The sequence below is a fragment of the Stenella coeruleoalba genome (assembly GCF_951394435.1).
Source record: "Stenella coeruleoalba genome assembly, chromosome: 8".
NCBI lineage: Eukaryota > Metazoa > Chordata > Mammalia > Artiodactyla > Delphinidae > Stenella > Stenella coeruleoalba.
Genome location: NC_137154.1, coordinates 29,704,628 through 29,731,843, shown reverse-complemented (window position 1 = coordinate 29,731,843; position 27,216 = coordinate 29,704,628). Strand labels below are relative to the sequence as shown.

The window sequence follows — 27,216 nt, the reverse complement described above, 5'->3', positions numbered from 1 at the left end:
TCCAAGACACAGGTCCCATAATCTGGAAGGTATAGAGACATGTTCTCTCCAACCACTTTCAGTTGGACCGAACTGGGGTCAATTCGCCTCAGTTAATTGAAAGTTCAGGACTTTGGTTTGAGGCCCCAGGCTTCATTTCTCAGGAACCCCAGACCTACTCCCTTAGTGCTGACTCTGAAACTATTTGTTGTATGGCTGTTTTTTACATTTCTTTCTAATGATGGCGTTATAAAATAAATTCATTTAAATTTATTGGCTTAGTTCATTATTGGATGCAATGGGCTTTTAAGCCTGGGTTGTAGGTAGTATTTTAGAATGTACACTTTAAAAAGAAAAAAATACCTGGAAATAAATGGGAAATGTGTTCGCTAAGAGAATTCATCTTTTATTTATCACGATATTTTTAATAGTATGATCTGAATTTTATTGTTCTTTATGTTACTATTGTTGTATCCATTCGTTCAGCAGTTATTGATTGTAGATTTTAAGGACATAATAGCACACAATTGAGTCAAAATCCCTGCGCTCTCAGAGCTTATGCTCTAGTGATTCAGCATCACCATATATACAGGATGGCACAACACCAAATGCAGAGTATTATAAGTGAAACAATGTAGGGGAAACGCTCATATTATAGACATTTATTTCCTATTGAAAATCAGAAACACTATGTATTGTATATGATACATATTATAAGATTCTTTCTGAACACTGGATAGAGCATCAATAAAGCTACTAATTGCTGGCTGTATTACATATATCTTAGCTAATGAGACAGTGATTTGTATGGTGCTGGGTTTGGTAATAAAATTGAGAAGCCTTTTAATTTTATTTCAATATGCACTCACTCTATAGTACTTTACCTTTGATGTCCTGGACATTTATTAATTTTATATATGTTATCTGGTCACTTAATTTTCAAAACAGTCCATGAGATGTAGATACTATTCATTTTACCGAAGAGAAAACTGAAGTTTTCAGAAAATCTCTAAAGGAAAATATTTCTGTTGAAGGGTACAACCCAGCGAACTCGGAATGGAGTCATTTGTTTCTGAAGTACTTTCTAGATTAAGTGATATTAAGATGCTATCTTAATGTAGTCTGAAAATAGGCATATATTACCAATTTCTTGTAAATGTGCACTGATCATTGGTGAATAAGTAGAAGTGTTTAAATTTCGTCGTTTTTGATACCCACATTGTATAAGGTGGACTAGTCTCACAGGTGTTTCCACACCTAATCTAAATGCTTATTTTACATTTAACTTTAAATTCTGCCTTACACTTGCCATTTAACAGTGTTCAGATTTTGAAGTCCATATTTTTAAGGAATTGTAGATTTACTATGCCAGCTGGCTTCTCTTTAGTTTGGCAAGACATTAAGGCGTACAACAGAAAGGACAAGAAATTGGCGTATTTTGTAACGAAATGAAGGGAAAAGAACCAAAACTTTCCAAACACGTAGTGCTAAGGAGACAGAAATTCCCATCTTTTGTTAGAAATTAGAGTATACTAACTGCCATGTTATTTAAAACATAGAAATTTAACATAGATTCAGAGTAAACTGAAAAGAGTGGAGAGAAAGATAAAATGGAAAGTGAAATTTGAAGTTTCATTAGACATTAAAAAAAAAAAAGTAAAAGTGAATTTCAACCTGGTAATGCTAGGGACTTAAGTCCCGCACCTCCCCCAGGAGCACCATTTGGAACCCCGAGCTCCTGGGGCCCTTTGGCAGCTGGGGCCTGGAAGCAGCGGAACCAAAGGCAGACGGTCCTCTGTTGCTGGGGCGGACGTGGGCCCAATCTGTCCGTTCTCGCAAGTTTCCCCCAGGGCTGGGACTTGTGCGGGAGGCAAATTCAGGTTCTCTGTCACCGTAGTGGTCGTCGCAGGCCCGAATTAGAGGCCAACTGAGAAATCTTCGTGCCTCAGGTGAGGAGAAGGTGGCCGAGTCCCGGGAGCTCTTTTGGAGCCCCCCCTCACCTTTGGGGGAACTTCTAGGGGTTGCCGGATTCACCCAGCACAGAGGAAACTCGCGCCTCTGCTCTCCCGCTTCCTCTCAACACTCATTCGTCCTGAGTTCAGAAGTTTCTAAACAGTTTCCCTTGTCAGAGTGTGATCCTTACGCAGAAGAATGGATTCTAACTTTTTCTTTAGGACCTCTTTCACTTTCTCTGTGTTCGGGTGCCAGCCTCCAGGTCGAATTTTTGGCCTTAGGAATTAAATTTCCGAAGGGTTTTCTCTGCAGGGGGAGCTGACTGCAATGACGGTAATTGGTAGCTCCGTTGAGCAAGTAGTTTTCAAAGGTATCGCTCACCTTTGTGTTCCCACATTTAAAAGAGTAACCTGGCTAATTCCGTAGTCTCAGTTTAAATTGAATTTTGCTGGCAGAGAAAAGTTAAGTGGCTTGCCTAGGAAACCACAGAGTTGGCTGTAGAGTTTAGGTTTCCTGATATCCTGCTTCTTTTCTGTGAACAGAGGGAAGTTAAACTATCTTAAATCGTCTAGGGGGGCTAGTTCTTAGTGGACTGTGGAAGTGCTCTGGGTTATCTGGTGGGATATGGGGCTGCAGAAGAGAGGGAAGGAACTCCCTTTAGAATTTGCCCCCTTCCATTTTTAGGGAGGTATTCAAAGACACAACCAAAAAGGAAGATTAATTATTGAGTCCTTTTCTCCGTGTTTACCCACATTAGTATCCAATTAGTGTATACTAAAATCTAGAGGCTTTGTACCTTGAATATATTTGAGTAAATACAAAGAAATTGAATGCAGAAGAAAATTAAGCGTTGTTGAAAGAAGCATTTTTTTTCTACCCTATTTGCTTTTTCCTGTGTGGTTCTGATTCTGATATTGGAGTTGATGGGCTTTTTATTTGTTTGTTTGCTTGTTTTTTTAAAAAAATCAAAATCTGAACATACAGTATAGATTGTTTACATATATTGGATAGGCAAAAGAATCGAATAAGTTATTGGTTGTATTGTTTAAATACTCCATATTCCACTATTTAGGGCTGTACATCGTTCTTGTGTCCTCTGTTGGGTGCCCCACAGTATACTGTATTTCCAAGTGGAGTAGAACCAAGCAATAACATATTGGCTCCTTAGAAAAAATGAATCTAATTCATGGAATACTACAAATACCTAGTCATAGTGTAATCAAAGTGTACCATTCAATTACATGAGTGTATCAAATAGAGCCAGTGGGCTGTGTTTATAGCATATAGGTTAAGAGAAAAAGTTCTGGGGATAGAATGCTGATGTTACAGTTCTAGCTTTATGGCTCTCCAGCTTTGTGACTTTTCAGCAAATTACTTTTCTGTTTTCCTCATCTACAACATGGAAATAATAATAGTACCTACCTTTAAGAGTTGGGGTAAGGATTGAATGAGTTTGTACATGTAGTGTGCTTAGAATAGTAAGTGGTACTTAGTAAGTGCTCAATAAATGTTAGCTTTTATTTTGAAATATGTTAGAAATGCTAAGTTAGAGCATAGCTTTTATTTTGAACTATGTTAGAAATGCTAAGTTATTAGAGCATAGTTTGGCTTACTTTTGTAAACTTTCTGGAAAACATAAGGCATAATTCATAATTTGGCTAGTTTGTTATTGCTGAGCATCCAAAATCTTACTTAAAACACTCATTAAAAATTTTTTTTTGCCATATTTTTTCTGTGTCAGATTTACAACATAATTCTGTGAATTACGTCTTTGGTATCCTCAAGGTTACATCTTACTGATATTATACTGATATAATATCAAATATGTATTTTTATTTATTTTCCAGTCATTACATGTGATTGACTTTTCAACATTATTCTTCATTTTCTAATGCAAAAGGAAGGGAAGGCATATTTAATCAAGATTTATGTTTCATAAATATTTTGAGAATGTGGTTTTTGGTAGGGTCAGTGAGACAAGTAAAATTTTCTAAAGCAAGGTTAATTCTATAGAATCTGGAATTTATCCATCCATTCTTTTATATTTTTATTTTTTCCAGAAAACACGTATTAAGCGCCTAGTGTGCATCTGATTTCGTGGATATAAAGGTGTGGTTCTTACTTTTAAATAACTCATAATCCATGAGGAAGGAAAAGAGTAGTGTTAAATTGTTATTTACTTTAATAATATCAAAAATGTTGCTTGCATCCAAATGGGTAAAGAACGTAATGTTTTCAAAAGGTATTCTGTTAATACATTTCATAAATTACTTTTTTCCTCTCCATTTTAAAGAATTACAGATTACAGAATAAAATGGAGCAAGTAAGAGAAAGCGAAGGAATGTATCAGTTATTTACTTGCTTTATTGGGGGCATGGGGCAGGGAGCAGATAATTAAAATGATATGAAGTGCCAAAGTGTGTTCAGTGGAGTGTTTATAAAGTTATAGTTTAAAATGATATGTATTTCACTGATATAAGCCATGGTGAGATGATTTCGTCAGAGCATATCCATGACAAATCTGTAAGATTTTCATAGACTGATAACCTTTTCTTTTTGGTTGTACATGCATAGTCTTTTTTCAGGGACAATTTTTCAAACAAAGTTAAATTGAAAATGAAGATTTAGCATTATGAGAAAAACAATTAGAAGACCTTGAAATAAAAGACTATGTGAACCTAAAATAAAATAATGTTTTTAATCCCTTTCAGAAAAACGATGACTGATTAATCAATATTCACATCTCTGATGGTTAAAACATTAATGGTCTCAGAGCTTATCAGGCCCACATTAAAAACTGTATTTTCAGATAGTTTCTGGGGTTCTCTTGGGTTCCTCGCTTTGCATAAGGAGGGTAGTTATCTTCACTTGTCTGAGATGATGAGTTTTACATATTTTTCCTGTGTTAAATATTTCATACTAATTTGCTTTCCCCCAAGTATTATAAAATTCTTTTGAAAAAAGCCAACAATCATGATATTTAAATTTTTTTTCTAGATTTGTTGATCTACAGAATGCTTCAATACCCATATTTTTGTAGAATCTATAAAAAATTTCTTTCGTGCTGGTTGGAATCTGGCATATTTAATTTGGGTGTCTGGCCAAAAAAAATACATGCTACAGCAGAAAGATATAATGAATATGAAGCCCAGGAGCAAACAGATCAAACTGGAGCTCAGGAGTTACAAGGCAGAGATTCTGAAGTGATGACTAAATTACATATTCCAGTGATGGTGGATGAAGTTGTTCGTTGTTTGGCACCACAAAAAAGGCAGGTAAGTTGGTTAGTTTTATATTTTCTAACACTTTTTAACTGAGATATGATTCACTTAATATTCACAATTTTAAGGTGTACAATTCAGTGTTTTTTAGTATATTCACGAGCTTATGCAATTATCACCACTGTCTAATGCAAGAACATTTTTATCATCTCAGTAGGAAACCCCATACCCATTAGCATTCACTCCCCATTGACCCCCTTCTTGCCCCTGACAACCACTAATCTATTTTTTGTCTATATGGATTTGTCTAATCTGGACATTTCATATCAATGAATTCATACAATATGCAGTCTTTTCCACCTGCCTTCTTTTACTTAGCATGTTTTCAGTATTTATCCACATTTTAGCGTTTGTCGGTACTTCATTTCTTTTTATTCCTGAATCATTCCGTTGTATGGATACGACTTTTATTTTTTTTATCCATTGATCAATTGATGAGATTTATGTTTCCACATTTGGACTACTCTGAGTAATGCTGCTATGAACATCATGTACAAGTTTTTGTGTGGACATGTATTCAGTTCTCTTGGGCATGTATCTAGGAGTGGAATTACTGGGTCATATGGTAACTTTTTGCCTAACTTTTTGAGAATCTGCTAAGCTGTTTTCCAGAGTTGATTAGTTTTGTCAAATAACAGTTTTAAAAGGAAAAGAACATTATTCCAGCTATGTGGTTAGGGTATGAAAACTGAATTCTAGTATAGCTTCTTGAGAATTTTCGTATCTTTTTAGGAATGACTGGAGACAAAGATAAAAATCTGAATTCCTGTCCCCTGTTTTCTTAGGCTTAGTTTTCAGCTACCTTTCTGTCTTACTGAGAGTTCTCCAGAGATATAGGACCAACAGAATATGTGTGTCTGCGTGTGTGTGTGTGGTGGTGGGGTGTATGGTGTATGTGTGTATAAAGAGAGAGAGAAAGAGAGATTGTTTGATTGATTTTAAGGAATTAACTCACATGATTATAGAGGGTTGGTAAATTCAGAATCTGCACAGTAGGCTGGTAGGCCGGAGACCCAGGTAAGATTTCCAGGTTGAGTCCAAAGGCAGTTGGCTGGCAGAATTCCTCCTTGTGCCAGGGAGGTCAGTGTTTGTTCTATTAAGGCTTTCTAGTGATTAGATGAGACCCACCCATTATATGGAAGGTAATCTGCTTTACTCAGTCCAGCAATTTAAATGTTAATTCTTATCTAAAAATACCTTCACAGAAACATCCAGAGTAATATATGACCAAATATCTGGGCACTATGGCTCAGCCAAGTTGACATATAAAATTATCCATCATACTTGCCTTATTTATAGTGTTGCTAACAGGATTGTATAAGGTCTTAGGTATGAAAATCTTTAAAATCTATAAAAAGTTCACAAAAATGTTAGGTGATACAATATCCAAAAAGAAAAAACTAGTCTGTCTGAAAATTAATCACATTTACCAAAGGAAAAGAAATCTTTATCATTGTAAGTTTTCATTAAATGTCTGTTTATAACTTTATGCTGATAGTAATTAGCATACTGACTTCCAAACTATGATCTCTTATTCTAGAAGCTACTATTATTACCTAAATCAGTTATATTCATTTTAAAAGCCATTCTTTGTTTCTTTTCCCAACATATAGTGGCTTAGTAGTTAAGAGCAAAGATTCTATAACAAGACTGTGTAGGTTTGAACCCATTGTCTAGTACGCATGTGTGTGTGAACACATACACACAGCTCTTAAAAAGCCATCAGTGATAGGACTTAGGTTGCTTTATCATAAAAAATATTCTGTTTACCTTGTCCTCAGGCAGTATATATATAATGAAATAAACCCTGTATTCTTTTTTTTTTTAAGTGGTACGTGGGCCTCTCACTGTTGTGGCCTCTCCCGTTGCGGAGCACAGGCTCCGGACGCGCAGGCTCAGCGGCCATGGCTAACGGGCCTAGCCACTCCGCTGCATGTGGGATCTTCCCAGACCGGGGCACGAACCCGTGTCCCCTGCATCGGCAGGCGGACTCTCAACCACTGCGCCACCAGGGAAGCCCCAAACCCAGTATTCTTAAATGAGATTATGTGTTTAAAGTATCTGGCTAAATGCTGTCACATAGTAGGGACTCCAAAATATACATGAAAATGTAAGTTAAAAAATTAAATTGGATAAAACTTCCTGTTAAGTATGACTTCATCAAAATGAAATTCTCTTCATTTCCTTTAAAGATTCATAAGGCAAGGATAGTAATTAAAACTCATACCAAAATGTGAGTTTTAAAATGTATGTATAAATATATATATTTGAGATATATATGAGAGGGGAGGGGCAGTTAGTAAAAATGTGAAACTGGATTTGATGGCTTGAATTTGATCTCTGGAACCAGAAACCAAATTCATTGTATAAATTTGCTGAACCCTAGTAGCAAAAAGCAAATGTTTATTTTGCAATAACCCATGAAGTAGAAAAACAACCAAACAAAAACAAACCTGGCTAAGTCTCCTCCTAATTCAGTACTGGATCTGCCTTTTTTTTTAAAAACCAAGTGGGATAAAATTAGGCGATTCTACAACTTGACCTACCCTGCTGTTTCATTCTGCTCAAGTTCGTGACAATTGTAATGTTGGTTTATTTTGACATTTCCATTGTTCTGATTTGAGTTGGGTTTTCTAGTAACTTTTTATAGAAAGTTTAATTTTATGAATGTTATTTATGAGAAATTTAATGTGAGGTACACTTATAGAGACAATGTTATTTCTTACCATTTCTGCTGTCTGGCAGACAGCTTTATTCACTATTCCCTTAATCTTCAAGTAATAAAGAACTACTGACAGTCCTTGGACAGGAAAGGTCTTCATTTCTTCCAGAACCCATTATTTGCTGCTTTTCTTCCTGAGCCTTTTCTCCAAAATCATTTTCCTTTGCAAACTATGAGTCATACATTCACCTGTATCAATCACCTACTTAATTACTGTTTTTCACATCACCTTCAATGATAAATTTACAAATGAAACTTTGATCATAACAGGAACTTTAAATATAGTTTTGAGTGAGGCCTCAGTCATTTGATAATTATTTCCTCTTCTTTAATATTTAAAAGATGCTTACTTAAAGAAAATAATTGATTGTGGTAATTTCTTCTGCATCATAGCCAATTCACTACACGTTAACTTAGTTTTGCAAATACATGCAAAATATTTATGAGTTTGAATTAAAAGAATAAAATTCCTCTTCCTCTTCCTTGGGAGGTACAGAAGGAATTAAATAAATTATAATTCTTCTCCTTGCCCCATTTTCATTATTTCATAGTCTCAGTGAATAATTTTTGTAAGAAAGTATTACTTGTTCTAAAGACATTTTTCTTGCTCCTGAGGATGTTTTAGTGTAGGCTACCTTGGTCAATTTTTTATTCCTTATTTCTGAAAGCTGGAGAAAATATGCATGATCCTGTCTAGTTGAAAATGATAGCAGTTTGAAGGATATAGGAGTCTTGGTATTCTTGGTATTCTTTGCCCAGTAGTATTGCTAATGTAGCTTGGTGCCTTAGAGTTTCTATAGGAGTGATAAGTTATGAGGGACATGATGGTCATGCAAGGACTAGTACCAGTACCAGTACCAGTACTAGTACCAGTAGATGTGTAATTTCATATAAGTAACTTATCATGCCTCTGCCTCAGATTTCTCATCTGTAAAATGAAGAAATACAACCTATCTCATATGGTCATTGTAAAGGTAAATCACTTAGAATGATATATTCTGAGTAGTATGAGCTCAATAAACATTATCTGATACTATTATGGGGATTAGGAAGGTCAGCATTGGTAGCTAGATACAATAAAATTCAGGAGAAAAATGCCAGGAGGCAGCAAAGGTGGAAATAAATGTTCCAGCAAAGGTGGAACCAACATGTTTGGAACTGAAAAAGTACCGTTTCTTTTGCCTGAACCATTCTTCACATCTTGAGTTAAATTTCACTTTCTCAGGGAAGCTTTTCTGGAGCCTACAGAGGAGGGCGGTCTCCTGATTAGTACATTCATGGAGTTATATACTTTTCTTTCATAGGACTTATAATAATTTATAATTATAATTTTTTAATGAGATTATTTATTCAGTGGACATCTCTCCTAGCAGACTGCCCTCCATGAAAGTCATGGACATCTTTATCTTGTCTACCATTGTATCATTATACCTTCAGGGCCTAGCATAAGGACTGTAACATGGTGGCTTTGTAATGATTTTTAAGGGAATGAATAAAAGTCAGAGTAAACTGGAGGACAGATGTGAGGCACAGATAAAAGGAATGTCCCTCGGGTACTATGGTAGCTTCTCAGGCTCAAGACTTATATGATTCCAGCCTCAGTGTGGCAGGCCCAGTCTGATGAAGTAACTGGAGAAATTTGGGGAAGGAACAGATATGAGGACTGAGAAAATGAGTTGGTACCTAACTGATGCAAAATAGATTATGATAAATGTCAGGCTAAGGTTATACGGTTGGGTTTCTAAATATTCAAAATAAGTATTTAATCTATTTTGATAGTCTAACATTTAACATTAATTTCATCATTACTTGATTTACCAAAGCTGTCGTGGTACAAGATATGATAATTTTCTTTCTAAAAAATGCCCTATGCTCTATATAATGGATTTTTCTTAACATCAGTTGCAGTATTTCACTTGTTTTACTTTAAATCCTTTATAATCTTTAAACAGAGAGTGAACATCAAAGAGAAAATCCTGGGACTATAGGTTTACTGTCTTTAAATATTAAAGGCTGATCGATAACAGAAAGGAGGAGTTTATTTTGTTTAACCTCAAATTATTGAAAAAGTTAGGAACTTTTATATGAGACAGGACCTGTACTATAGCACATGTAGGGAGATGCATTATTTTCCTAAAGAAAGAACTATTAAATTTCAGATAGAATGGACTGTGTCAAGATGCAGTGTCCTCTCCTTTATTTTTAACATATAGCTTTCTTGGAAGCAAATTTTTATTTTACACTTCTTTCTACCATTGTTTATTTGAAAAATGTTTCTGTTTTAAAGCATTGTGTAGGTAGTTAAGTGACCTATGTATCAAAATACCTTCAGGAATGTGATATTTCCAGTGTTGTACTGGTAAATATGTAACACCTGGTGTGTGGATCAGGGTGGGGTACGGATTTAAAAAAACCAAAAACCTTGATTTATTTTGTTTGCAGATTCCCATTAAATACAAATTCCTACCATGCACATTTCAAGCTACTAATCTGGTGTCACTGAATGTAGCATTAGGAAGAAATATGTACAGTTGGCTCCCTCTAGCTAGTGTGAATAACACTGGATAGGACCCTCATGGTTGTTGCCATTAGATATCTGTAGATTATATAATGGCAAAAATTTTTGCCTGACAATTCTGAAAATTAGTACAGTCTGTAAATTTTTCCCTTAGTTTGACATTCCCTCGTTAAGACTTATATTTTATGTTTCTCCTGGAAGGTACCATGGTGTAGCCATAGAATACTGTTCTCATCTACTTTTTAACAGTGGTATTCTTTTTTTCTCTCTCTAATAAACAATCCATCCCAAATATAAAACAGGTTAAAAATGGTATTGTATAGTATGAATTTGTTTATGTAATTTACTTGTTATCAAGTCCATTATGCATTATGTAACAGTGAGACATTTTGTTGGGTGCAAAAACTTTGAAATCAACATCAATGTCTTTTTTTTTTTGCACAATTTGGATTCACACAGGTAAATAAATAATAAAAATGTAACTGTTTTGTAAACAGTTTTCCTGGAATCTCAGGAAAACTGAGATTAATTAAAATTCTAAGAGAATTTTAATTAAATCAAAAAGGCCATTTTAGTAAAAAAATATTAATTAAAGGTTCAGTACAGCAATAAGATAAAGCAATTATAAATATTTATGCACCTAATGTTAGACCATCAAAATAAATGAAGCAAAAACTGACAGAATTGAAGGGAGAAAGAGACAGTGCTACAATAATAGTTAGAGACTTCAATGCCCCACTCACAATAGTCTATAGAACAAGCAGACAGAATATAAATAAGGAAATAGAGGACTTAACACAATAAACCAACTAGATCTAACATTTACAGAGCACTCTACCCAACATCAACAGCATACACGTCTCAAGTGCACATGGGATATTTTCCAGGATAAACCATATGTTAAGCTATAAATTCAGTCTCATAGATTTTAAAAGACAGATATCATTTAAAGTATCTTCTCCAGTAGCAATGGGATGAAGTTAGAAATCAATAACAGAACAAAATCTGGAAAATTCATGAATTTGTGGAAATTAAACAGCCCACTCTTAAACAACCAATGGATCAAAGAAATCACAAGGGAAATTAGAAAATACTTAGAGATGAATGAAAACAAAAACACAATATACCAGAACTGAAGGCACACAGTAAAAGAAGTGCTAAGGGAGAAATTTATAACTATAAATGCTTAGATTAAAAAAAACAAGAAAGTTCTCAAATCAGCAACCTAGCTTTACAACTTAAGCAACTAGGAAAAGAAGAATAATGAAACCCAAAGAAAAACAATGAAGAAAATCAGTGGAACCAAATTGAAGGGACCAACAAAGTTGACAATCTTAGCTGGAAGGTCTAAGAGAAAAAGAGAGAAGACTCAAATTACTAAACTGAAAATGGGGACATAACCACCAGTTCTACAAAAATAGAAAGGATTATATAAGAGTACTATGAACAGTTGTATGCCAACAAATTGGATAACCTAGATTAATTGGATAAATTCCTAGAAACCACAGAAGCTACCAAGACTAAATCATGAAGAAATAGAAAATCTGAATAGACCTATAACTAGTAAGGGGATTGAATCAGTAATCAAAAAATCTCTTGACAAAGGAAAGCCCCAGACCTGATGGCTTCACTGGTGAATTCTACTAAACATTCAAAGAAGAATTAATATTAACCCTTCTCAGACTTTTCTAAAAAACTGAAGAGGAGGAGATACTTTCTAACTCATCCTATGCGGCCAGCATTTTCTTGATACCAAAGCCGGACAAAGACACTACAAGAAAAGAAAACTACAGACCAATATCCCTTATAAACACTGACACAAAAATCCTCAATAAATACTAGCAAACAGAATTCATCATCACACTGATAGAATTATACAGCATGACCAAGTAGGATTTATTCCTGGAACGCAAGGATGGTTCAACATATAAAAATCGATCGGTGTAATATGCCACATCAACAAAATGAAGGGAAAAAAAATGTAATCATCTTAATCAGTGCAGAAAAAACGTTTTACAAAATTTAACACCTTTTCATGATAAAAACACTCAACAAACTAGAATAGAAGGAAACTACCTCAACCTAATAAAAGCCTTACATGGAAAAACCCACAGTAAATATCATACTCTGTGAAAGACTGAAAGTGTTTTCCCTAAGATCAGGAACAAGGCAGTGATGCCCACTTTCACCAATTCTGTTCAACATACTACTAGAAGTTCTAACTGGAGCAGTTAGTCAAGAAAAAGAAGAAAAAGGCATCCATATTGGAAAGGAAGAAGTAATATTATCTGTGCAGATGATATGATCTTATATGTAGAAAACCCTATAGATCCCATACACAAACCCAAACCAAAACAAAACCTGAAGAACTTATAAATAAATTCAGTAAAGTAGCAGGATACAAAGGCAGCACACAAAAATCACTATACATGAACAATCAATAATCTGAAAAGAAAATTATGATATAGTTCCATTTACAATAGCATTGAAAAGAATAAAATGCTTAGGAATAAACTTAAGCAAGGAGTTGAAAGACTTGTACAATGAAATCCACAAGACATTTCTAAAAGAAATTAAAGAAGACATAAAAAAGATAAACGCATCCTGTGTTCATGGATTTGAGTACTTAATGTTGTTAAAAGGTCAATATTACCCAAAGCAGTCTACAGATTCAATGAAATTTGTTCCAAAATCCCAACGATGTTTTTTGTAGAAATAGCAAAATCCATCCTAAAATTCATTTGGAATCTAAAGGGACCCTGAATAGTCAAAACAATCTTGAAAAAGAACAAACCTGGTGGAATCATGCTTCCTAATTTCAAAACTTACTACAGAAGTACAGTAATCAAGAGTGTGGTACTGGCGTAAAATCAGACATACAAACCAATGGAATAGAAAAGAAAACCCAGAAATAAACCCTCACATATATGGTCAAATGATTTTTGACAAGGGTGACAAGATCATTCAACGGGGAAAGGACAGTCTTTTTAACAAATGGTGCTGGGAAAACTGGATATCTACAGAGAGAACAATGAAGTTGGGCTCTTATCTAATACTACATAAAAAATTTACTCTAAATGGATCAAAGACCTAAATACAACACCTAAAACTGTAACACACTTAGAAGAAGACATAGAACAAAAACTTTACAACATTGGATTTAGCAGTGATTTCTTGCATATAACACCAAAGGACAGATAGCAAAAGACAAAAATAGATAAATTGTACTTCATGAAAATTTTAAAAATTTGTGCATGAAAAGACACTATTCACAGAGTTAAAAAGGTGACTCACAGAATGGGAGAAAATATTTGCAAATCATAATATATCTGATAAGGATTCAATATCCAGAATATATAGAGAACTTTTAAAACTCAACAACACAAAACAATCTGACTCAAAAATGGGCAAAGAACTTGAACAGACATTTCTCCAAAGAAGATATACAAATGGCCAATAAGCACATGAAATTGATGCTCAAGATCACTAATCATTAGGGAAATACAAATCAAAACTATAATGGGATACCACCCCACACCCATTAGAATGCCTACTGTCAAAAAAATCAGAAAACAAGTGTTGGTGAGGATGTGGAGAAATTGGAACTCTTGTGCACTGCTGGTGGGAATGCAGAATGATACAGATGCTGTGAAAAGCAGTATGGCAGTTCCTCAAAAAATTTAAAATAGAATATTACCATATGATCCAGCAATTCCACTTCGGGGTATATACTCAAAAGAATTGAAAGACAGGTCTTGAAGCAGTATTTGCACACCCATGTTCATAGCAGCATTATTCACAATACTTCGAGCATGGAATTAACCTAAATGTTCATTGATGGGTGAAGAAAGAAGAAAAATGTGGCCTATACATAAAATAGGGTATTATTCAGCCTTAAAAAGGAAGGGAATCCTGCAGTATGCTACAGCATGGATGAACTATGAAGACATTTTGCTAAGTGAATAAGCCAGTCATGAAAAGACACATACTATATGATTCCACTTACATGAGGCATTTAGTGTAGTCAGACTCATAGGCAGAAAGTAGAATGGTGGCTGCCAAGGGCTGTGAGGGAGGGGAATGGGGTGTTACTGTTTAATAGAAAAGATAAAATGAGTTATGTAAATGGATGGTAGGCATGGTTGCACAACATTATGAATGTATTTAATACCTACCACTGAAAAATACACTTAAAAATGCTTAAGATGGTGGGTTTAAGTTATGTGTATTTTAGCATAATAAAAATTTGTTTTAAAAAAGAGCAAGTTACTGTTTTGAGAAAACACTTCTTTTTATATTAAATTATGGCTTCTAGAAATAGATGATTGTTTTATAATTATATGTCAACATTAAAGTAAAATAAATATTGTTGCTTTTTTATTTTACTGTTGCAGATTCTGTATTTCTTGCAGATTTCTTCTATGTATACTTCTAAAATATGTCTTTAATATATATTTTAAAATCCCATTAGTATTGGATCTCATGATTAGCTTTGTGTTTATTATATGCAATATTTTATTAGTACCATATTTATTTAATATGTTATCTGATATTTCAGCTATTATTAGCATTTATATGTAGCCTGCACTACCTGGTGATGTGATGAACATTTTACATACTGTTGTTAAGGTATTTAAAATCTTTCAGGGAGTCAACAGTAATAAACACAAAACAATTAGACAATTAAATATTGAATTCTTATATCTGATCATTTAATTATAATTTTTTATCACTCATTTTTTGTTGTAAAAACTACAGTTTATCAGCTCTAATGTGTATTAGTTAAACCCATCTTACTCAAAGTATCAAATATAGAAATTCCTCTTAAAAAAAAAAAAAGAAAAGAATTCCTCTTAGAGTTTTAGGGTGGGGCATATGGGAGTATGGATCCCAATGATAAATTTAGCATATTTTCTCTAATGGGAATGTATATATTTAATGCTATTTATAAAATGTTCGTTCATGTTATAAGAAATGTGAAAAATTGATGCAAAAATGAGTTTTTGGGTTAGTTTTTCAAATTTTATTTGGCATATATAAAGAAATAAGGTCTTTAGGTAAATGAGCTACTCAATCATGCCCAAAATGTTAGTTTCTTTAACAGTTCTTTAGAGTTTTAGAAGTATATACATTGTTTATAACTAAAAGGAGAATAACTTGTTCATGCTTATTTTCCCTTAAAGATGTGGTACTATTTAAAATAGTTATTTTACATTTATTTATTTTTATGCACATTTATTTAAATAAATATGTATAATTACATTAGTTTTCATATTGAAATCTTTAATAATTGCAGTGTACTTCTTGAATGTATATCTACCCTTTCTAGTAAGTTTAGTATCCATGAGAATATTCTTGCTTTTCTATCAGTGGCTTAATGCATTTTTATCCCTGTATATAATTATCTTCATTAGAATTTAGAAGCAGATTATAAAGGACATTGGATAAATAAGACCAATAACTTAATTGATTCTTTTGCCTATCCAATGTCTTTAAATTATCTTCTTATAATTTGGTCTTTTTTGTACCCCAGAAGATGAATCTTTCCTATATGTTTGCTATTCAAATATGAGAATTTAAGATTCTTTTTTTCTTTTAAATTTAACTTAAAAGGTAATTAGAAATTACAGTTTTTGGTTCAGCGATAATCCCCAAATATATGTGGTTCCATGGTTACGAAAATGATCTTCCATTTCTAAATGTCAGACATAAGTACTGAACTTTAAAATTTATTTGAGCAGGAAGAAAACAAAGGTCCATTCTGTAAGGGAAGCTCAGAGAAAGAAAAAGGAGAAACAGGTGAGGTTTTTCTGTTCACAAAGCACATTTGCATGAGTCATTCTGAGTACTGGTTACTGTCTATTTAGGTCAGCACTAGTCCCTGATCAATAGTCTAATCATAGTTACTGCAAGAGGCTAGGTCCAGTGGTTTTTTTTCTAGGTCCCATATTATTTTTGTTAAAAGTGGTAGGAAGTGTACCTTGACCTTGTGAGCTCTAAGAACATTTTATGTTACTCTTCTTCCACTACCTTCTCTTCATATAACAAACTACTTAGCTGTAAGTAGAATACTTAAAATGTTATTTTATAATAAACGAAGTTGCAAAGCTTTATGGTGACTCATCTTGTTGTAATCTGTGAACTCTCTTGTTCTTTCTTTTTTTGTGGGTGCTAGTTTTTGTCTCCTTTGGGTGAAACAGATATTATTTATCAGAAGGTAATGTGCATTTAAAGATTTTATTTACTTTGATGAATGTTGTTTCAGAACGTATTTATATGCATTTTTATGGCTACTTAATTTTTCTTGTTCCCTATAAACTTCTCACTTGGTTTGCTTGAGTCTTTTTTTTTTTTTTTTTTTGCGGTACGCGGGCCTCTCACTGCTGTGGCTTTTCCCGTTGCGGAGCACAGGCTCCGGACGCGCAGGCTCAGCGGCCATGGCTCACGGACCCAGCCTCTCTGCGGCATGTGGGATCCTCCCGGACCGGGGCACGAACCCGTGTCCCCTGCATCGGCAGGCGGACTCTCAACCACTGCGCTACCCGGGAAGCCCGGTTTGCTTGAGTCTTTAATGTATGAGATGTTATATTGCATTGTGTAATAATTTTAAGGATATATTTTATCCTTGTCATATTCATTTGCTCTGTGTGCTATACAGTATTTTTCTGTATTTATAATTACATTTCCAGAAAAAAGCCAATTCTTTCTTTTGTTGTATATTTTTTTCTTTTCGAAATGCAAAAGAAATTAACTCACAGAAAGGTATAGCATAAATTGACTAGAGCCATCAAGTGACTGAGGCTTAGAGATGGAGATAGAGGGAAAGGGTGCTGTCAAGGGAAGGAAACTGTAAGAGGATGTTTTCAGGAAACAGTGTTAGTACTAAAAAGGGAGACAAACTTCATGAATTTCTATCTTCTCTATATGTTTTCCCTTCTTTTTCCAGCCTCCACGCTACCTTATGTCTCTTCTCTGTGGTTTTGATTTTACCTTCCTTTATAGCAGAAATCATGAAATAATTAAAGCAAATTCAGTCATTCATCCTTCCTCCCACTTTAGAAATGATCTTCAAAATGGTCTTATGAAGACTAACTTTTCCACTAGTACGGAATATTGTCACCAAGATGATTTCTTCTTTGAGTAATACATGTGAAACCAACATTTTTGAATAGAAAGGCTTGATTTTGCTCTAATTTAAAATGATCAAAGCAGCAAACTACGTTAATGAATGAACATGAAGCCAACTTTTCTTGCAAAGGACTACTTTAGAGCTTAAATACAAAGTGAGATATTTCACATATTTCTAAGCGAGACATAGACAACTATGAGAGAGAAATGTTTTATACTGTTTTCTTGGTTTAATATTTTTGTGACATCTTGTTCATTATAGAAACTGCTGAGATTTTTCTAAAGTTATTGTTTTCCCCTGAAGAGCCATTAGCTTAAATGCATGGTTAATAACATACAAAATAAAATATTTTATTTCAGAATTTATTGAAAGTAAGTGTTAGAAATTCTTTGAGAAACTTATATTAGGGATATTGAGTCAGTTCTTCTTAATGTGACTATACCTTCTGAAAGCCCAGGGTGAGAAGTGGTGTTTGTGTCAAATTCTCCATTTCCTGTCAAATCTATTTATGGATTGACATAATTCTGATTCGATTATGCTGAAGGATAGAGGATAAAGGTAAACAAGTATCCAACTACAACTGACATTTTTTGTAATTTTTTTGTTTTCAGTTTGTTCTGGTCTGAATTTTTTTTATTACATTCAAGGTAACTGACTTGACAGATTTGGTTTTATAATTACACATGGAAAAAAATTCAAAAAGTAATTGTTTTTTTATAAATGATTAATGAATGAGTTTTATCATTCTGAAGATGTAACCATATAAATCAAAATATTCTTTGTTCATGGCTAACTTAATAAGTATTTACTGACCATCCACTGGGTATGTCTTAGTCCATTTGGGCTGCTATAAGGAAATACCACCAAGTAGGTGGTAGTTTATAAACAACAGAAATTTATTTTTCACAGTCTATAGTTGTAAGTCCAGGATCATTGTGCCAGATGTTCTTGTGAAAGCCCTCTTCCTGTTTCATAGCAAGTGTCTTCTTGCTGTGTCTTCATATGGTGGAGCCTCTTTTATAAGGCACTAATCTCATTCGTGAGGACTCCATCCTCATGATTTAGGTACCTCATAAAGGCCCCCCTTCCTAATACCATCATCTTTGGGGGTTAAGATTTCAGCATATGAACTTTGGGTGGATACGGACATTCAGTCTACCACAGGGTATAAATTTTTCTTTCATTTTTGAAGAAACAAAGAATATGATCTGGCACCCACCAAAAATAGCTTAGAGTTTCCTGAAGGAGGTAAGGGAAAGGCAGCCTGAATGGCAGGATAAGTAACTAAACTATTAATATTGTTAACAGAACTAATAGTAAATGATAGGTCAAAGGTAATCCATTTTATGGATGCTCATTTTGCTGAGAGAGAGCAAACTCTAAGTTTATAATATATAATTATGTCTACAAAGTAGAGAATTTTATGATATAAAAAGGCAGATATTCATTTACATTATGATATGAAAAGCAAGATATTAATTTGCATTTTAAATAAGATTCATTACAGCATTACTCTCTAGCTCATTATGTCAGTTTAGGATGTTAACCACAGTATTGCAGGTCTCTGATACTTTTTACTTCCTGATTATGGGAGACCAAGAATTAACTAGTTAAATGAGAAAACCATTTTTAACACTTATGTTTGATTGTAAATTAGGATGATTGCATATTCCAGTTACTACTTTAAGTTCTATAAATGTTTCTGTTCATTACTTTTGTTTTATATTGGTTTTTGGGTAAAAAGTCTTATAAATCTTTCCAAAGTATAACCTTACTTACCTTAGAGTCTACACATCTAAATTAAACTTTTTAAAATTGACTTAAGGTTGTAATTTTGAATATCCGTTCTTTTCTGTTCTATGTAACAGTGATTTTCTAAGTGCCTTAATTTCTTCCTTCCCTAAATCCCTACATGGCTATATATTTCTGGGTGCATTTTTAATCTTTTCTGCTGGAGCTCATTTCTTAGTATGCTCACTTAGAGCAAGTTCATCACTACTAAATTTTCCAATAGAGCTAATCTAAGCAAACTGGAGTTTCTAGGTGAAAGTAGATAGCACATCTGTTAAGTCAGAAAACCTGGAATAGTCATCCCTCAGATATCCACATGACTGGCTCCCTCACTTCTGGTCTTCATTCAAATGACACCTTTTTAGAGATATCATCCCTGGCCACCCTATTTAAAATTTCAACTACCATCCCACAATGTTTGATATCCCCTTTCCTTGCTTTTTTTCTTTATCCCTAATACTTATCAGTAACATGCTATATTTTTTCATTTTCATCTTGCTTCTTTTTTTTTTGCCGTACGCGGGCCTCTCACTGTTGTGGCCTCTCCCGTTGCAGAGCACAGGCTCCGGACACGCAGGCTCAGTGGCCGTGGCTCACGGTCCCAGCCGCTCCGCAGCATGTGGGATCTTCCCGAACCGGGGCACGAACCCGTGTCCCCTGTATCCGCAGGCGGTCTCTCAACGACTGCGCCACCAGGGAAGCCCCATCTTGCTTTTTAATTGTTGCCCCTCCCTCACACCCTCCCTCCATGGCATCCTGGAATTTAAGTTCCACAAAGCTTGGGTTTTTTTCTGTTTCTTTACAACTGTATCCTCAATGCTGAAGACAGTGACTGGCATCCAGAAAGTACCCTATAAATATTTGTTGAAATAATTATCAAAAGCAAGAATGAAAAGAAAGGTACTGGTAAGAGAAACATTAAGAAGGTAGATATGGCAAGTGATTGGGTGAAGTGAAGAAAGCCTTGGGAAATTGACATAAAAGACAATGAGCTGTTAGGTCTAAGTTTCTGTGCGAAAATGAGACCATTTCCTCATTTTTTCAATAAATATTTATTGAGCTTCTGTGTAACAGGTGCAGTGCTCTTGATGTTGGGGATACAATGTGGAGCAAAACTGGACATGATCTTAGCCTCTAAGGAGCTTATAATTTAGTGGAGGAGGCAGGCATTTATCAAATAATTATCAAGGTGAATATGAAATTTCCACAGCTGTGAAGGAGAATACAGTCAGCCCTCCATATCTGTAGTTACACATCCATAGATTCAACTAACTGCAGATGGAAATATTCAGGAAAAAAGTTCCAGCAAGTTCCAAAATCAAAACTTGAATTTGTAGCTCACAGGCAACTATTTACAAAACATCTACATTGTGTTTACACCTATTTACATAGTATGTACATTGTATTAGGTATTCTAAGTAATCAAGGGATGATTTAAAGTATATGAGAGCATGGCTTAGGTTATATGAAAATACTACACTATTTTTTTCCCTTCAAGTTTTATTGAGATATAATTGACATACAGCACTATAAATTTAAGGTGTGTACTATAATGATTTGATTTACCTACATCATGAAATGGTTACCACAGTAAGTTTAGTGACTATCCATCATCTCATATAGATACAAAATTGAAGAAATAGAAAAAAAATTTTTTTCCTTGAGATGAGAGCTCTTAGGATTTACTCTCTTAACAGCATTTATGTATAACATTCAGCAGTGTTAATTATATTTATCATGCTGTACATTACATCCCTAGTACTTATTTATCTTATAACTGGAAGTTTGTACCTTTTGATTGCCTTCTTCCAGTTCCCCCTCCCCTACCCCACCTCTGGTGACCACAAGTCCGATCTCTTTTTCTATAAGTTTGTTTGTTTGCTTGTTTTTGAAGTATAATTGACCTTCAACACTATGTTAGTTCCTGTTATACAACATAGTGATTCCATATTTCTATACATTTCAAAATATCACCACAATAAATCTAGTTACTATCTCTCACCATACGAAGATATTACATTATTATTGACTATATTCCTATGCTGTACATTTCATCCCCATGACTCATTTATTTTGCAACTGGAAGTTTGTACCTCTTAATCTCCCTCATCTATTTCTCTCCTCCCTTGAGCCCCTTCCTCTCTGGCAACCACCTGTTTGTTCTCTGTATCTATGAGTCTGTTTTGATTATTCATTTGTTTTGTTTTTTAGATTCCATATTTAAGTGAAATCATACAGTATTTTTTTTCTCTGACTTATTTCACTTAGAGTAATAACCTCTAGGTCCATTCATGTTGTAGCAAGTGGGAAGATTTCATTCTCTTATGGCTGAGTATGATTCCACTGTATATATACACCACATCTTCTTTATCCATGTATCTATTGATGGGCACTTAGGTTGCTTCCATAACTTGGCTATTGTAAATAATGCTGCAATAAACATATGGGTATATATATCTTTTCCAATTAGTGTTTTCGTTTTCTTTGGATAAATACCCAGGAGTGGAATTGCTGAATCCTGTGGTAGTTCAATTTTTTGAGGAGTCTCCATACTGTTTTCCATAGTGGCTGCACCAATTTACATTCATTAGATACTTCAGAGAGGAGCTAAACCAGAGGACCTGTGGGGAGGGCTCTGTCCCAAGAAAACCCATAGGGCCCTGCTCTGTTACAAAATCAGGGAGTATGATACCTCCAGCTTTGTTCTTCTTTCTTAAGATTGTTTTGGCCATTTGGGGTCTTCTATATTTCTGTATGAATTTTAGAATTCTTTGTAGTAGTTCTGTGAAAAAATGCCATTGATATTTTGATATGGATTGCACTGAATCATGTAGATTGCCTTCATCAATATCATCATTTTAACAACGTTAATTCTTCCAGTTCATGAATATAATATATCATTACATCTCTCTGTGTCGTCTTCAGTTTATTTCCTCAGTGTCTTAGAGTTTTCTGAGTACAGTTCTTTTACCTCCTTAGTTAGATTTATTCCTAGATATTTTATTCTTTTTGATGTGATTGTAAATTGGATTGTTTTCTTAATTTCTCTTTCTGATAGTTCATTGTTAGTGTATAGAAACACAACAGATTTCTGTATATTAATTTTGTATCCTGTAATTTTACTGAATTCATTGATGAGTTCTGATAGATGTTTGGTGGTGTCTTTAGGATTTTCTATGTATAGTATCATGTCATTTGCAAACAGTGACAGTTCTACTTCTTCCTTTTTAATTTGGATTCATTTTATTTCTTTTTCTTGTCTGATTGCTGTTGCTCAGACTTCTAATACTATGTTGAATAAAAGTGGTGAGAGTGGGCATCCTTGTCTTGTTCCTGATATTAGAGGAAATGCTTTCAGCTCTTCATCATTGAGTATTATGTTCGCTTTAGGCTTGTCATATATGGCCTGTATTATGTTGAGGTATGTTCCCTCTATATCCACTTTGTTGAGAGTTTTTACCATAAATGGATGTTGAATTCACTTCAGAGAGAAGAGAGAACATATATAAAGGTTTTATGCTGGGTAAGAGTATGGCAAGACTGAAAGATTGTAAACAAGCCACTGAATGAGCTGAAGATGCAAAGGGGAGGTTTGAAAGATGAGGCTGGAGAGGAAGGTGGAGGTCAGAGATGATTAAGTTTTCCTTTTATTTATTATTCTTTCTACATTATTGAGAATGGATTGGTCTAGACTAATGAGACTTTTGACCAAAGATAATGAGTGGTGATAATTGTAGATTTGGAGAGGAATGCACAGATTTGAGAGAGATATTTAGGAATTAAAAAGTACAGGATGATACTGACATGAATTAAACACCATTTTCATGTTAGACACTTTATTATGTACAAGGGATACAAAAAAGAAATAGCCTGCAGTAGAAGAATTCTTTGAAATAAAACATTCCATTTTATATATATATATATATATATATATATATATATATATATGTATATATGTTGCTTTGATATAATAGTGAGGGAAACTATTCTACCTGGGTTTTCACAAAGGAGATGAAGGCTAATATGCATCTTCAGAAATAACAAGGAGTTTTCTAAGTGGATAAGGAGAGGAAGGGAATTCTAGGTGGAGAGGAAGGGAATTCTAGGTAGAGAGAACTATTTGTGCAAATGCAGAAAGTCATGAGAAAACAGCATTTGCTCAGGTAAGCAAATGTTCAGAACATAAAGGAATTTGTAAGGCTTGCTAATGATATGGGACTTTACCTTTTGGACATGGGGAGCCTTGATACTTTCTCTCAGCGCCCTGAGGTTTGACAAGGAACTTCTGGAGTTGAAGCTTATTTGGGAATAGAGATGGAAAGATGGATGATTGTGTTTGAAGAGGGGGGCTTTCACTTGAATGTCCAGTAACAGAAATGAGAGACTAGAGTTAGAAATTAGATAAGGAGATTGAATTTACCACACAGGTGATATTTAAACCCTTGAGAATAGATATGATTGCCAAGGCAAAAAAGAAGGAAACCTTGGATAACACTTACATTGAATATCAAAACTGTAAAGGAATTTGGGAGATGGAAAAAGAAGGGATAAGAGAAGTTGGTAAATACATAAAGTAAGTTGAAATATGAATGGCTGCCACGTCTAATCTGCTTCATTACTTTGGCCCCATTGGCCTAGGAGTTTAAGGAAAATTTTGTTTTCTGGCTTTGTGAATAGATCAAATAAAAGCTAAAAATGGTTTTTTATACCTTCCATACCTAGACTGTTTTCTTACTCGTATTTAGAATAAACTCTTCCCTTGCTATAATTAACAGTATTTCATCCAAACTCGAAAACACCCATTTGGTAGTCCACAACATATGCATTATTGTATTTCATCTAGAAACCTAAATGTTGTAAAGTGACTTTAGTTTAATTTGAAAGCTTTTCATTGCTATTGTTTTATGTAGAATAAACATTATAACATAGATCCAACTAATCAAACTAATATTATTATTAGTACTAATCCTGACAAATTCGTTAACAAAAAAGTATACTAAAGAAATTGCTCTGAAATTTCAAAGTTTGCCAGCTTGGAGAAAACCTATCTCTGGTCAATTATTTGAATTTTGCTGAATTTTTGTAGCTTCACTGTCTTGGGCTAATATTCAACCTGTTAGTTGGCTTATTACCTTTCAGAGACTGACCTGTGTTTGGTGTAAAAATTAAGTGACAGGGAATACCCACTTGAGTTGTGAATGTGACTTCTTAATTTTATCTTTCCTGATCTACTTGATGAATTATATATGTTCATACCTAAAGGAAAAGAGGGAAGGATCTTCTTCCATGTGTATTTCCATTGAATGCTCTGCAGGTATTTTCTTATGGCAACTATTTTAACCAAGGCAGAAACCTTTTCTTCATATTTATGTATTGATGGTATTAAATAGATAGGGTAAAAATAATTGAGTAGAAAAACAATTAACCAGGAATAACAGTATAATCTCCAGATGAATTCTAGATGAATGGATGTTGCAATTAGGTACTATATACCACACTCATAGTCTATAAGAATATTTTAAATAAATAGTTTAGCTTAAATCTACATAACGTTCAAAATTGAAAGTAAAGTTTGCATGATGTTTAAGAGAGGCATTCGGTGAGTACGGTTTTTGTAAATGTATTGCAATTGCTAAAAATTAACATAAAATGTGTATTCTTGCTATAAACATTTATTTTCAAGATTCTTAAAAATTGGACATACTTTGCATAGTTTTCCCTCAAATAAAATGTCAGTGACAGAGTTACAAGCTTTTTTTTTTTTTTAGTAAGGATATTTTATATGAATCTCTCATTGTGGTTTTATTTTCTAATGTTTTGCATAAAAGTTCAAATGTGAGCAGAAACTATTCATTCACTGTTACTCTCTTTGATAAATTTGGGTATATGTAATTTCCTCTAAAAGTGTGAGTGGGGAAACTAAATTCTTTGAAATGAGTTTTCTGATTATTAAGATTTTATAGGTAAAGCTTTATTATTTAATTAACTTAGATGATTTCAGTATGTGTTGATCATCAAAAGAATTTTGTACACTGTAACTTGAAGTAGTTCTAGTGATGTTTTAGGAGAATACAAAAACATTAAATTGTCTGTACTACATCAATTAGCCTTTGATGGTTTTCTTTTTTGTTATGCTAATTTATTTTCATGACTCAGAAATGAGAGATCTTTTAAATGCTTTTTGTTTACACAGCATGTCAGTAGACTTTAGGTCAACGTGTCTATGAATAGGTACATGTGGTTATTTTGAACATTTGAAATTGTTTAGATTTTCCCCCAATTTTCATAACATTTTATATATTGATTTTGCTAGATTGCAGAAGAAAGGCACACTCATATAGTTTGATATTTGTTTTTGTATTTTTTTCTTTCTAACATAATGACTACGGGGGAAATTTTCATATCAAATTACTTTTGGTTCTTTTGTATTCTCTAAAAGAACTTTACAAAATTCAATCCAATAAGTATGTATTGAATGTTTTTTTGTTTTTGTTTTTTTAGTATTTATTTATTTATTTAGTGGCTGCATTCGGTCTTAGTTGCCGCACACGGGATCTTTTGTTGCAGTGGGCTCTTCGTTGCAGTGCACGGGCTTTTCTCCAGTTGTGGTGTGTGGGCTCCAGAGCACATGAACTCTGTAGTTGAGGCACGCGGGCTCTCTTGTGGCTCAGGGCCTCAGTAGCTCTGTGGCACGAGGAATCTTAGTTCCCTGACCAGGGATCAAACTGGTGTTCCCTGCATTGCAAGATGGATTCTTAACCACTGGACCACCAGGGAAGTCCCTGAATGTTTTTTTATATGTTTAGCACTGTGTTGGGGGACCAAGAGGTTACCAAAATGGAGATTATCACCTGACCTGGCATCCAGTTCATGTGTTACTCCTAAGTAATGATGTGACCTTGGAAATGTCACTTGCTTATCTAAGCCTCAGTTCCTAATATGGAAAGTGAAGATTTTGGAACTATGTCCTCTTTAAGGTCTCTTACAAACATAACATTATTTGTAATTGTCAAAGTTGACTTTATAAAGGGCTGGATATCTTCTGTTTACCTTTCCAGAACCACTTTCTATCCTTTGCACCCTGTATGTGTCCTGGGAGGATGACCTTTACCAACTATATCATCTAGCTCCCCTGCCCTTTGGCTTCTGGTTGGATTATACCAATGGGAGATACCAGCTAGAGATAGAGGGTGAGGGGAAAGTGAAGCCATCGTACTCCTTTGTGTTGCCTTGAATTGGTTGCTTTTCTTTCCCCAGAGCCATAGCACCTGTCAGGAGGCCCTCTCTGTATAACTAACCCTCTCTAGATAATGGTAATCACTTACTCCTTTTGCCCTTCAGGCTTGGGACGGTAACGTCTCTGGCTGTTGTCAGATCCTCTGGAGCTGTGCACTATTCCCTGTTCCCTAGCCCCTAACCTCTGTCTACATCTTTATAAATAGTTCGTTAATTAAACTATCATTCTCAAATTACCAAGTTTGGGTGTGCCACCTTTTTCTTTTTTCCCCTGCCAGAACTGACTGAATGCTTTCTATTCTCTTGGAATGACTTGCTACCAATCTCTGTATCTTAAGGACTTATTACCATTAAGTGTCATCAAGAGTCTCTGTAAAATGAAAATATTCTGTGAGGGACTACATGATAAGCTCTCTGACTAATATGTTAATTTTCAGTGGTTACTATTGGGTTGTATGCTACTTGTTTTAGAGATGTGTGTATATATGCATGTGTATGTTCCCCCTTTTCTTCATTTTATAATCAAGTGAGAGCTCAACAGTTTTATTTAGGTCATTTTCCTGGCAGAAAATACCATTAGGCTAGTCAGATCAAGATGTGTGGAGTT

The 27,216-nt window shown here is 34.3% G+C and overlaps 1 protein-coding gene across 5 annotated transcripts in view; it reads left to right on the top strand.

The window, feature by feature from the left end:
• Positions 1-27,216, top strand: part of METTL15 (methyltransferase 15, mitochondrial 12S rRNA N4-cytidine) — a 260,359-nt gene that overhangs the window by 277 nt on the left and 232,866 nt on the right. For 3 of the 5 annotated variants that reach the window (XM_079930559.1, XM_079930555.1, XM_079930558.1), the window contains exons 1-2: positions 1,293-1,928; positions 4,930-5,207. In XM_079930559.1, coding sequence (XP_079786685.1) covers positions 4,947-5,207 — 261 coding nt within the window. In that variant the 5' untranslated portion in view covers positions 1,293-1,928; positions 4,930-4,946. Of the gene's footprint in view, positions 1-1,292; positions 1,929-3,990; positions 4,042-4,929; positions 5,208-27,216 lie in introns of those variants that run through there. The other 2 variants (XM_079930556.1, XM_079930557.1) reach the window with 2 other exon arrangements.